At 39.2% G+C, this 13,281-nt stretch overlaps 1 protein-coding gene across 1 annotated transcript; it reads left to right on the top strand.

Annotated features, from left to right (window-relative positions):
• The first annotated feature begins 235 nt into the window (after nucleotides 1-235).
• On the top strand, nucleotides 236-1,162 carry LOC114081445 (olfactory receptor 14C36-like). The gene has a single exon (XM_027922937.2). The coding sequence runs from the start codon at nucleotides 236-238 to the stop codon at nucleotides 1,160-1,162; it is 927 nt and encodes a 308-aa protein (XP_027778738.2).
• Nucleotides 1,163-13,281: the final 12,119 nt, after the last annotated feature.

The following is a 13,281-nucleotide window of genomic DNA, read 5'->3' as shown; positions in this document are numbered from 1 at the left end:
CTACAGGTCACACCCAGACCCTGGGCTGCAGACCTCCACACCTGAACTGGGAGGTGCACTCTGCTCAGAAATGAGTAAACATATCAGAAAACCAAGAGTGACCTTCCTCTGCAGGGAATCTAACTGCAAAATACAAGAAAAATGGTGCATATGAATATATAAAGTAATTGCATTAAATCTGTTTTCTTTCCACTTTTATCTATTTATCATCCCAGTCAACCTGAATTTCCAGTAAATGGCCAATGCCACCATGGTAACTGAATTTCTCCTCCTGGGCTCTCCTGATGGCTGGGATCTGAGTTTCCTCTATTTCACAATATTCTCAATGACCTACCTGGGTACCTTGGTAGGGAATCTTCTCATCGTCACTGTCACCACTGCTGACCAGAACCTGCACACACCCATGTACTTCTTCCTCAGGAACCTGTCCATTTTGGATATGTTCTATATTTCCATCACTGTTCCCAATGCTTGTGTCAACTCTCTCACTGGCAACAGAGCCATTTCAGTGGCTGGCTGTGCAACCCAGATCTTCTTGGTCCTTTTTTGTGCATGTGTTGAACTTCTGTTTCTCACCATCATGGCCTGGGATCGCTATGTGGCCATCTGCCAGCCCCTCCAGTACCCACTCATCATGAATCCTCAGATTTGTGTCCACATGACCCTGGCCACCCTGGTCAGTGGTCTGCTGTATGCAGGTGTGCACACTGTAAACACATTCTGGCTTTCCTTCTGTCAGTCAAACGTGGTCCACCAGTTCTTCTGTGATGTCCCCTCTCTGCTGAGTCTGTCCTGCTCTGACACCACCAGCAACATGGTCCTCCTTTTTGTCTCTGCTGTGGCAATTGGTGGTGGTTGCTTTACTCTTATTGCCATGTCATACATTCGCATATTTTCTGCTGTGCTGAAATTTCCCGAATCAGGGAAGGCCTTCTCCACCTGCACCCCTCACATCCTCGTGGTGTCCATCTTCCTCAGTTCTGGCGCAGGTGTGTACCTGAGGTCCTCATCAACCTCTGACACACTCCAGAACATGGTTCTCTCTGCCTTTTACACCATGGTTCCTCCGTTCCTGAATCCTCTTATCTACAGTCTCAGAAACAAACAGGTAAAGGAAGCTGTGAGGAGACTAATGCAAAGACAGTTGTTCTCAGGGAAATAATAAAGATGCTTTTCAGTATTATTCTAATTTCCCTGTTTGAGCTTCTTAATTATAGATCATGCTCTTCATAGCTGTGCTTCAGAATTTATACTGCTTACTCTAATGTCACCTTATTGGGTCCTGGGTACTTCAACTTATAAAATAATTTTTGTTTTAATTCACACCATCATTTCTATTTATTCTTCATAAAATGTATAATGTTTAAAAATATATCTTTTATAAATGAGTATAATTCAAGTTGTTTGCTATAATCATTTGAGATTATATATGTTTATGATTCATCAAATAATTTGTAGTACTTTTATCAAGTAAAGTCACAGATACAAACCTTACAAATCAATCATGAGAACATCCTGAAATCATTTGATCATATTTAGTGATTTCATTTAGTGATGTGTGAAATAAATATGGAAGATCTATGGTACACAATTGTGTGAATGTGAATACATTGGAAATACACAAAAATAAAATCCTAAAGAAGTAATAAACAAAAGTTTAGAGGGAATCATAGTAACATTTCTCTCCTTCTGGAACATAGAAAAAAAGGAAAGTCCTTGTCCATGAAGTAAACAGAGGGCCATGGTTACCAACCCCTGTGTCCTGACAGTGAAATCCATCCCCTGGGGAAGCCACATTGCCTTCCTAGGCCGTGTTGGCTGCCAGTCTTTCTTATGTCCATGATTGACCCAGAGATGGGGACCAAACCTTAGGGCTAAGTTGTAGGTGAGCATTAAGATTGTTGACTCCCCCATGTAACTTAATTCTGTAATATTTAAGACATTTGTCATGTCTGATAAAAATGAAATGACAGATACTAATTATCTGACCTAAGTGTCTCCCCTGTCAACTATCAACTTTCTGTAAGTATGTAATGTAAGCCTGTATCTGTACATGTCCTCTAATGCGTTTTTGCAGTCATTCATCCTCTCACAGAGGTTATGTCTTTTGAAATATTTTAGTGGCCAAACTGGAATGTGTTTTGCTAGTTATTAATTGAAACTGACATATACTCACTGTCAATGGATCTAGAAATTTTAATATAACAAAATAAGAAAAAAAGAGTTCATATATATTGCAGGCAATGCATCAAACTCCAAATTCTGAGAACAATTTTTTCACCAGTTCACTAATAAGAAAATAGTGGACAAAATTATAAGTATATGTATTACCTAGGAAAATGCAAAAATCTAAATATATGTGAATAATGAATAACAGCATATCTTAAAGTTTGCAGACAAGAGAATACTTGTAGTAGGAACCAATGAGCAGATAGATGTTTTAATCTATTTAATGTGGTTCTTCTCTTGTTATTTATTAAATTATCTGCATCAAGAGACAATATCACCTTTACAGACATGGATATGGAAGAAGTTACTAGTGTGGTCTACTGGTAAATGATTCAAAACAGAATGATAAGTAATGTCATTGTGACTTGGTGAAATTGGCCATGTGAAGGCTCAGACTGGGGTGACAGAGGCATAGGTACTGAGTTTGGACTCTTGGGTTCAAGGGGCAAGTTTCAGCCGCATGGCTTGATGAGGCAGTTCCTAGGAGCAGACTGACAGCTGATGAGCTCAAAATGGGCCTCGACTTACTGGATCAAATGAGTTTCCTGAGCAAATGCTCAAGTTATTCTAGTTTTTTTTATTCAGCTTTCTTTCTTTCTTTCTTTAAATATTTATATGTATTTTAGTTGTAGTTGCACCCAATACCTTTATTTATACATGGCACTGAGGATCGAACCCAGGGCCTCGCTCATGCTAGGCGAGTGCTCTACCACTGAGGCCCAGCCCCAGCCCCTTGGTTCTGCTTTCTCAGTCAGAACTTACAGGACCCCATGGTTTATTAGTGCATCTGGTGATGCAAAGCTGGATTGTAGAATATGCAACCCAGGGATGGAAGTGACCAATTCAGATGTGCCCCAGTGTTCACTGAATTATCTGTGCAGATTAATATTTACATCAAGATCAATTCAAAGTTTTAGATGTTCTTCTAATTTTTGTAAGTTTATGGATGCAAACATAGTTGTTCAACATTTAAAAAATCAAAGATACACACCAACTTGAGCAGAGAAGTAGAATCAGAGTCTGTGGTGCATCTCCACCTGGTCCATCAGCTAATCATCCTTGAGTCAAAGATAGAAAGGTTCCTTTCTAATGAACCAACAAAAGTGGATTTCCTATGAATAAAATTGCTCCTACTTTGATTTCAAGATACTGGTTCCAATGCAATGGCATGAAAGGTCATAGACTTCTATAGGACATAAGATTCCCAGTAAGACAGGATGTTCTTCCATCTTAAGAATCCTGCATCATGTCCAGATTTGCTCTGTCAAACTAACATGTGTCCAGCTCAGTCTATTCATCAGAGTGAATATTTTATGGTGTTTGGGGCATCAGTAGCACTTTTCCCCAATTTGGCAGGCCTTATTTAAACTTGGAATTGTATAGGACCTAGGATAAAAGATGGGGTGCAGAACTTCCTTTCAGAAGTCAAATTGTTGATTTTTCAACTGGAATTGAGCTTTTATCCTACCTTAGTCACATCTCTTATGATGAAAGTGGAATATGCAAGGCCAGTATCAGTCCTGGATGTTTTAAGGGTTGATGTGAATCTAAGAAGCTATCCCTGGGAACTACCCCTGCCTGGCCTAGGAGCAGGATGCAACATTTGCTCATTGGCTGGGACCACATACCAGTCCCTGTGGAAATGCAAATAATTTATTTTTGGTAAAATACCTCTTTAGAATTGTCTAATAGCACAGTGTGGGCCTCACTTCTCAAAGCTGGTATTTAGGTGGAGAGACTTCAAGTAGAAAGATCAGCAAACTGAATTAAAGATAAGCAGAAAACCCCAACTAATGAGTTTACTGTGAGGTTCCCAGATGGAAGACTTGAATTTTGCTCACTGACATCCACAGTTCTTCTCTAAGCTTCATTTTTGTGAAAATCTGGAGAAGTGCTTTTAGCCTGCGACCCACGCTGGCTTCATGAAACAAGGTTTGAATTGTGAGAAAATGCTATGGAGTTTTAAGTTAAAGAGACAAAACTCTAATTAGCTTTAAAACCAGCTCCAGGATGGCTCCTCCGAGCTCTAGCCTTAAGCCACTGAATGTGTTAGCGAGGTTTACTGAATGGCTAGTGAGAGAGAGAACACATCAGGTAGTGGACTTTTATTGGCAAACAAGAAATTCTGGGGAAAATCCCATCCAATGAATATTAAGGGGGGCAGCATCCCAAGGTCAGGGGTGATGATTGGGTCTTCAGGGCAGTTGCCAGACATGTCTCTGAACGGACAAGCCCTTGGACCTGGAGAAGGTGGGGAAAGCTCTGACAGCTGTGTCTAAGTGCCTATTACCCAGCCAGGGAGCTAACTCAAATCATGTGCGAGCATGGCCTCCCACAGTGGCTAAAGTCTACAGAAGGCCCACATGTTATTTCAGCAGTCACACTCTATTCTGGCTTTTACTTACAGGGCCTCATGGAATTATGGTCACTTGCACTTGGGGTATTTTCACCTAAAACAGGGTTTCATGTTTGAATGGAGTCAGTTAGGAAAATAAGTAAATAACCACCAAATTTAGTAACAAGTGGATCTTGATGGTACTCAAAGAGAAATAAGGACAAGCACAACATTGGCTTGACAGTTTTAGGCAGATCCTGAGTCAAATCAAACCACATGTATCTTTTTCGTGGAGAAAGTAGGAACATTAAGAACAAGATGACAAGAGTGACAGGAAAGAAGAGCTCCAATTGGTAAAACTACCGTAATGCATCCAGAGTCTTAAAGAGGAGGGCAGCAAAGCAAAGAGCTCAGACATGAGAAAGAGCACTCAGCCAAGGAACTGTGATCGACAACTTCAGCTGGGCAGGGGCTGCCTGGTGTTCCAGGAACCTGGGAAGGCTTTCCTCTGCAAGACAGTGAACACTGGCTCTGCAATGTCTTTTACAGAGTCCAGATTTAATTCTCCTCTGTGGCAGCCTGTAGTCATTTCCAGGATGACTGCTTAGTTTTAAGTCTGAAGGAGGATTCCACAGGGCACACTGTCAGGATCTCACTGACATGATAGCTAACCACAATTGATGAAGGCTCTTTTCAAATGGACTCAAAGTCCATGTTTCTCTGCAGCCTCTTCTAAACTATAGTCTCTTATCTGCGGGGAGCATTTGTCATTGATAAGAGGTTTTAAACTATCATATCTGAGTTGCTTACTGCCTAAGAGCCATTGGCTTAGTTTGACTCTCTTCTTTTTGGTGCTAACTATGAGCAAACAAAAAAAGAATGAGTGCCATCTTGAACAGTGATGTGGGAGTCTCCCTGGGAGGATCCCCTGTTCTACTTTCCATGTCACTTCAGGAAACCCGTAGCCAAGCTTACAGCCACAGCAGAAGTATCATCCATCTTGTGTCTCCATTCACCTGGGCAGCAGCCTCACGGGGAAGAAGGAGGCTGTGTAAATGAGCCCACCTTCACTCACATGCTGAACCCAACACACCCTGACCTCAGAAACACTGCCCTGTCTTGGGTTGGCTCCTGCTGTCCTTGTGTCAGTATCCGCCCATCAGTAGCAACTCACAATCATGAGCCCTGACTGAGGGAACAAGTCTCCATGGAACCATGAAACCCCAGAGTCCCAGCTACCCAGCACATTCCTCACCTGAGTCAGGATGCAAACCTTAACTCCCAGCAAATCTTAAGATGGGTTCTGTTAGAAAAAGCCATTGAAGTCCTGACAAAGCTGCACAGGAACTGTTAAGTGTTGCCAGCCATCTGGGAAAGACCTACAGTCTTTGACCAGGGTGACTGTGCACCAAGGAAAATAAAATAATGACACCTTTTTGGGCTTTCTGACATAGGCAGCTGTTTTTTTCCCAGTATAATTTAGTACAGGCCACTGGAAGCAAACTTCTTTCACCTGGTAAGACCAAAAACACACCATCAGTGTCCTGTCAGGTACATATCGACATTTAGCTTTACATCAGGATTTTTAGCAGAGACTTTGACAACCTGCACCATTTCTAGGACTAGGAATGGTCGATTGTGCAATACTGATTGGACCCACCAAGCAAGAAGCAGGAACTGCTCTTGGCTGGCTGGCAATAATTTGTGTGTCATAAACTGAATGAAAACAATAAAAGGTCAGGGGTCTCACATTTCAGGAAAACAGCTGGGATATCATAGTCTGGGTCATTAGATTTGCCCTATTATGTGAAGTATAAGTCATTGTATCTGGTCTCTTCTACAACTGAATAGAGTCACACTGGGTAGAGAGCTGCTCTGAATTTTCAAGACATCCTATTAGTTGCATGGGTGTGCTACTTCAGCCTATTGACCAGGTGGCCATGAAGCCTCTGACTCTCACTGGGAAAGAGAAGAAGAGAGGGCTCTGTGGCAAGTCCAAGTTGGCATGAAAACTTCTCAGTCACTTGAGCCCTAGGATCCAGCAGAACCAGACACGTCTCAAGTAACAGTGGCTTTCAGTGACACTGCTCAAAGCATTTGTTAAGTCTTATAGGTGAAACACAATACAGACACTTCAGATTTTGTAGCAGATTCTTGCCATATTATGTGAATACATTTCTTCATTTTAATTGGTATATATTAATTAATTTAAAATGGAGCTTTGTAGAGACACAAAGCACTACAGAAAACCAGCATGAAGAAATGCATGCTGAGCAGCAGAGGAGGAGTCCTGGAGTGAGGAAAGGAATCTTAAGTTCATGCACCTGCCACAGGCCATGGGAGAAGAACTACAACCTCTGTTCAGACCAGTAATGTACAAAATGAAGGTATCTGTGGGAAGTTATGAAACAGGCATGAAAGCATCTTCCTGAAACTTCTACTCAGCCAGGAAGACTTCAGGACAAGCAGGTGAGATAGAGCAAGAGAAAGCATCAAATAGGATAGGGAGAAGAGAAATTGTCATTTTCATTGTCTGATACATAGAATTCACATGAGCAAGTGCAAACATACACACAGAAATAATTATTGCAAAATTGATAGCACATTTGAAATAAAATTTCATTTTATTTACTCTTGCTTGGGGTGGTGTGATGTCTTTTAACCACTATTATCAGTCACATGTATCTCTGGTACAGAAAGAAAGTTAAATATTGATGGAGAATTTCATTGTCTTTAGATCTGCATCATAAGCAAACATAATGTTTGAATTGCTTAAGTTTAGAAAGATAAGTTTAATATATAGCATCTGCTTTTATCTCCAATATTTTACAAGGAGAAATTTTTCAAAATTATAGTTGTATACAAGAGTAACTTTATTGATCAATGTATACTTTAGATATTTTAAAGAATATGAAGAAAGAACTAAAGTTGAGGAAAATATGCTTCCTCCTTACTAATTATTTCCTCTGTAGTGTCAAATTCTGGTGCCACCCATTGGCACCATCAGTGTGGCACATCCTGGCCAGCAACTGGCCTCATGCCATGTGATCCAAGACATCTCCTTTCTATCTTCTCTCTCTAAAAATCTGAAAAATTTCCTCTAAATAATCTATAATAAATTGCATTTATAACATATTGCATACTGTTAATTCATTTTGAAGCAATCCATTTCATGACACCAATATGAAACTTTGATTTTGCATGCAGCTCAACACTGATTTTGATGTAGACTATCATGTTAATTTGAAGTCTACTCATGAACAGTCAGATGAAAAAATAGACACTTGATCTTTTGATTTGTTATACTAACATTACTAACATCTTTTCCCATGTTGCAAAAATTTCTCTTAAATGACTGGAATTTCATTTTACTTTTTGAAAATCATTTTTAATATTAATGCATGCTATAATTTAACTACCTACACAATGTCTAGCATAAAAAGATTGCAGTGAATATGTTGATCTAAGAAAATGAAATAGACAAATGCTTTTAACTTCAAATCTAATTTTGTCTCTCTCTCTCTCTTTTTTTTTAGTTGAGATGTAGTGTCTGTGTGTGTTAGACAGAACACCATGTTAATGTGATACCCCTGTCAAATATGTGACGATCAAAGCTGAGCAACCTCCTTAGACCTTGGCCTTCCTGTGTGCTGGGCATGTCATCCTCCTCTTCTCCAGTCCTTCTGAGACCTCGCCCCACCTGCTCTCTCCAGTACCTTCAACTGCCCTAGTGCAGGGCCAGTGCCCAGTTCCCTCCTCTCCCTGGTGGGGTGGCCACCCTGACACTTCTTTCTGTCCTCCCTTCCCAGGCCTTCCATGTCTTTAGTGACACCATCCCATTCTCTTCTTCCCTCAGATCTGCTTTTCAACTTTCATAAAGGAGTTAGAGTGTGTGGTGTCTGATTTCTGGGTCCACTTTATCCCACACAATGACCTCCCTTCCACCAGTTTGTGTCCCGCCTCAAGCGAAAGCATTTCACCATTTTTTACCCTGAGTAACATTCTTTGAGGCCATATTCCACACGTTTCTCCATTCACCCACTCAGGGGTATCCAGATGGAGGCCATGCTTCAGCTGCAAGGATTAGACCATCTTGAAACTATTATTGAGATGATGTTTCTTGCTAGCATTTCTCATACCAAAACTGAATAATGTAAGCAAAACACTGTAATATGTTCATAAAAAGATGCCTTGGCATTTAAGTTTTTCTGATTAATTTTCATTATGAGTAACACATAATAATTTTGCCATTAATGAGATTCATTGTGAAAATGAATAGTCTGGTGAATATGAGGCTTATGTTATGTACAGTAGGACACTTCTACAGCTTTCATGTCCTATAGAACTGCAGAGCAGTAATAAAATAACAGCCAAATTAGAGATTGTGAAAAAGAGAAATTTTTAGATATGATTGTATCCCTAAAATTTATGTTTTCCAGAAACCAAAAAGATTTTAAAATTATAGGCTATACTGAGGGATGTCTTCTATAGCTAAGCGTTCCTGGAAATTCTGTTGAAACTGAGGTGTGTTGTCATATGAGGGCACGTGGGGACTGCAAGGAGGGCAGGATTTGATAGTCATCCATTTGTTAATTAAGTTTTATTAAGAGGGATGGGAAGAAACTCTTTGTCTTAAGGTTTTGTTAAGGTTGGGGGAAGGTATTTGCTGCCTGAGCCTGTCCTAGAGCACACATCTGGGAAATGTCATGGAGACACACATGACCTGAAATCAAATGGCTTCAATAAAGCAAAGTTAATCAGGAAATGGCTAATGATCATGTGTGGAATAGGAGATACAAGGAAGTACCTTTCTTCTTTAGGGATAGTGTAAACACTCTGGGTTTGCTTTGATTGTGAGACAGAAGAAAATGCTAGTGTTACAGTAGTGAAAATAATGTCTTCATATATTTCTACATTAATCAGTTATAACATTTGTGGTTAACTTGAATGTGCTAACACATAGATATTTTCCATCTTTAGACAGCCATTTGTTTTAATTCTCTTTTTTATGAGACATAAATATTAAGCAATTAAGGAATTATATCTATCAATTAATTCATTGTGGTGTTTATTTTGTTAAGCAGACCATGTTAACATCACATAATACACATTTTGCATCACTGTCATTTTATAAGTAATGATGAGCATGTGTATCCTGAATTCAAATGATTTAGAATTGGTTTGCCTAGAAAATTTGAAGAAAAGCAGAAGACCTATCCAGGAATATTCTCACACTTGTATCAACCAAGGCCCTTGCAACCCACTGACAGGCATGAGGAGCTGCCCCTCCCCACAGGTATGTGCTCACCCTGACGGTGAACACAAGAGGGCACAAGCACTTGGCATTGGCCTCGACATTCTTTTTTTTTTCTTCTAAAGTGCTATTCTTTTTTATTTATTTTTGTTTGTTTGGTTTTAGTTTTATTCATTTTATTTTTTAATACAAAAAAGTGGAATGCATTATGCTTCTTATTACACTTATAAAGTACAATTTTTCATATATTTGTATATAGAGTATGTTCATGCCAATTCATGCCTTTATACATGTACTTTTTGGGTTTTTTTTTTTTTGCATTACAATTCTTAATACACATATATACCACAATTTTTCATATCTCTGTTTATATATAAAGTATTTTGCCACCCAATTCGAGTCTTCATACATGTACTTTGAATAATGATGTCCATCACATTCCACCACCCTTGCTAATCCCTGCCCCATCCCTTTCCCTCCCACCCCTCTTCTCTATCTAGAGTTCATCTATTCCTCCCATGCACTCCCTCCCTACCCCACTATGAGTCAGCCTCCTTATATCAGAGAAAACATTAGGTATTTTGGGGGGAAGATTGTCTAACTTCACTTAGAATTATCTTCTCCAACACCATCCATTTACCTGCAAATGTCATGATTTTATTCTCTTTGAATGCTGAGTAAAATTCCACTGTGTATATATGCCACCATTTTTTATCCATTCATCCACTGAAGGGCATCTAGGTTGGTACAGTTTAGCTATTGTGAATTGTGCTGCTATAAACATCAATGTGGCTCCACCAGAAAACTTCTAGAACTAGTAAATGAATTCAGAATAGTAGCAGGATATAAAATCAACACCCAGAAATCAAAGGCATTTCTGTATATCAGTGACAAATTCTCTGAGAAGGAAATGAAGAAAACTACCCCATTCACAATAACCAAAAAAAAAATAATAATAATAAGATAATTTTTGGGAATCAACTTAACAAAAGAAGTGAAATATCTACACTATGAAAACTACAGAACCCTAAGGAGAGAACTCAAAGAAGACCTTAGAAGATGGAAAGATCTACCTTGCTCTTGGATAGGCAGAATTAATATTACCTAAATAATCATACTACCAAAGCACTATACCGATTTAATGCAACTCTGATCAAAATCTCAATGACATTCCTCATAGAAATAGAAAAAAAGCAATAAGGAAATTCATCTGGAACAATAAGAGATCCAGAATAGCTAAAGCAATCCTTGGGAGGAAGAGTGAAGCAGGTGGCATTGCTATATCAGACCTTAAACTCTACTATAGAGCAATAGTAACCAAAACAGCATGCTTTCGGCACCAAAACAGACTGATAGACCAATGGTACAGAATAGAGGACACAGAGATTAACCCAAAAAATTACAGTTATCTTATATTAGACAAAGGTGCCAAAAACATTCACTGGAGAAAAGATAGCATATTCAACAAATGGTGGTGGGAAAAACAAAAATCCTTATGCAACAAAATGAAATTAAACCTCTATCTCTCACCATGCACAAAACTGCTCTCAAAAATGGATCAAGGACCTAGGAATTAATAGGGGAAAAAGTAGATCTGAATCTCCATCATGTGAGACTAGGCCCCAATTTCCTTAATAAGACACCTACAGCACAAGAATTCAAACCAAGAATCAATAAATGGGATGGAATCAAACTAAAAAGTTTCTTGTCAACAAAAGAAACAATATGTGAGATGAACAGAGAGCCTACATCCTGGGAGCAAATTTTTACCCCTCACACATCAGATAGAGCACTGATCTCTAGGATATATAAGTAACTCAAACAACTAAGCACTGATAAAACAAATAACCCATTCCATGAATGGGCCAAGGACCTGAACAGACACTTCTCAGAAGATGATATACAAATATATGAAAAAAATGGCCTAGACCTTCTTGACTGTCCAAATCTCCACTAAGCAAGTTTCTAAGCAGTGACTTGAGACTGTGCAGGTTACTTGATTTTATAGATGTCACCACTTATCTTTGGCCTCTCATTTTACCCAGAGGACCAAGTGACCAGCTCATGCCCCAGTGTTTAGAAAAGAGCAAGCACAGTGTCTCTATAAATCTTATATCAATAATGCAAGTGCTGGGAAGGGGCCCTCAGCAAATGCTGTTGGTCACCCCTCAACTGTCACTGATGGAGGACCTACTGCTGTGCAGACACTGCGGCTGAAGCCACCATCACACTGAATAGATTTATACAGATTCTACTCTGGGTGCTCTGTGTGATTTTAACTAATGTCTTCCCACATAATCTTCCTGAGCAGAAAATAAAAAACTAAAGAAAAATAGGAGCCCCTGAAGCACTCCTTTGAGAAAGCATGGTCCCAGCGAGCAGGAGAAGGTGAGGCCCTGTTCTGGGTGCCCACGCCCCTAAAGGGGGTGGTGCCCTCTACAGGCTGGTCTTCAGCAGGCTGGCTTCCTGTGCACGAGTGATCAAGGCTCTATTTTCCCATATGGCCATATCGTTAACTATATATTCCACTTGACATTTATGTTTATATGTTCAAACAGTGAAATAAATATGGTAAAATCAAATATTTCAAATGAAAGAATTTTATACACTTAAAGCATGTGCAATTATATTAAATATTACCTTTGCAAAAATACAAAGGACTAATGGAAAATTATAGGACTAATGGAAAATAAATGAAAAAAGTGTGTAACCAAAGATTAGAGATAAAAATTCATAGAAGAAAACTACAAATATATTCAGGCAAAGACATTTTTGTAAAATATATTTTTATTGGAAAAAATCCATCTGTGCAACAACAAATGTAAACAGGAGAAACAGCAACTGAAAATGATGACTGATAGCCAGAAGTATTCCACGTCCTAAGTCCATGGCTCCATTCCAGCAGTGATAGAGATTCATCAAATGCTTTTCCTTCAAAATACAGGCACTAGATGAGTTTTTGCACATGAAAGTAAATTGAAAACTTTCTTCACACATTAAATGTGACTATAAAACCTTGATATCCAAATGAGACCAGATGACATCCAATATATAAATGTATACATGGAAGAAACTCACAAGAGTCAGTAGAACATTCTACCATATACAAACAAATGACTCATATACAGACAAACACACACACACACACACACACACACACAACACAACAGAACACAGCATATTGGAGATTAATCTGTAAAAATAAGAGGTGGTTGAATACAGAGCCCAATACAACATGTGCCTTGGCTTTGAAGAAAGTGCCTGCCGTCTACATGCCCAGTGTCTCAGGACTGGAACAGCAATCTCTCTTCACCCTGAGGATGACATCGCCAGGAATTACTAAGGGCAAATACTGAGAGGGGTACAATCTCAATTGAACTTTCAGCTCCTTTAAACATATATGTATGAATCCAGAAAAAAAAAAAAAAAAACATTTAGATATTGCATCCAGAAGATGTGTTGA

Source organism: Marmota flaviventris, assembly GCF_047511675.1.
Source record: "Marmota flaviventris isolate mMarFla1 chromosome 5 unlocalized genomic scaffold, mMarFla1.hap1 SUPER_5_unloc_2, whole genome shotgun sequence".
In the NCBI taxonomy this organism is placed as follows: domain Eukaryota; kingdom Metazoa; phylum Chordata; class Mammalia; order Rodentia; family Sciuridae; genus Marmota; species Marmota flaviventris.
This window is presented reverse-complemented; position numbering and strand designations above follow the sequence as displayed.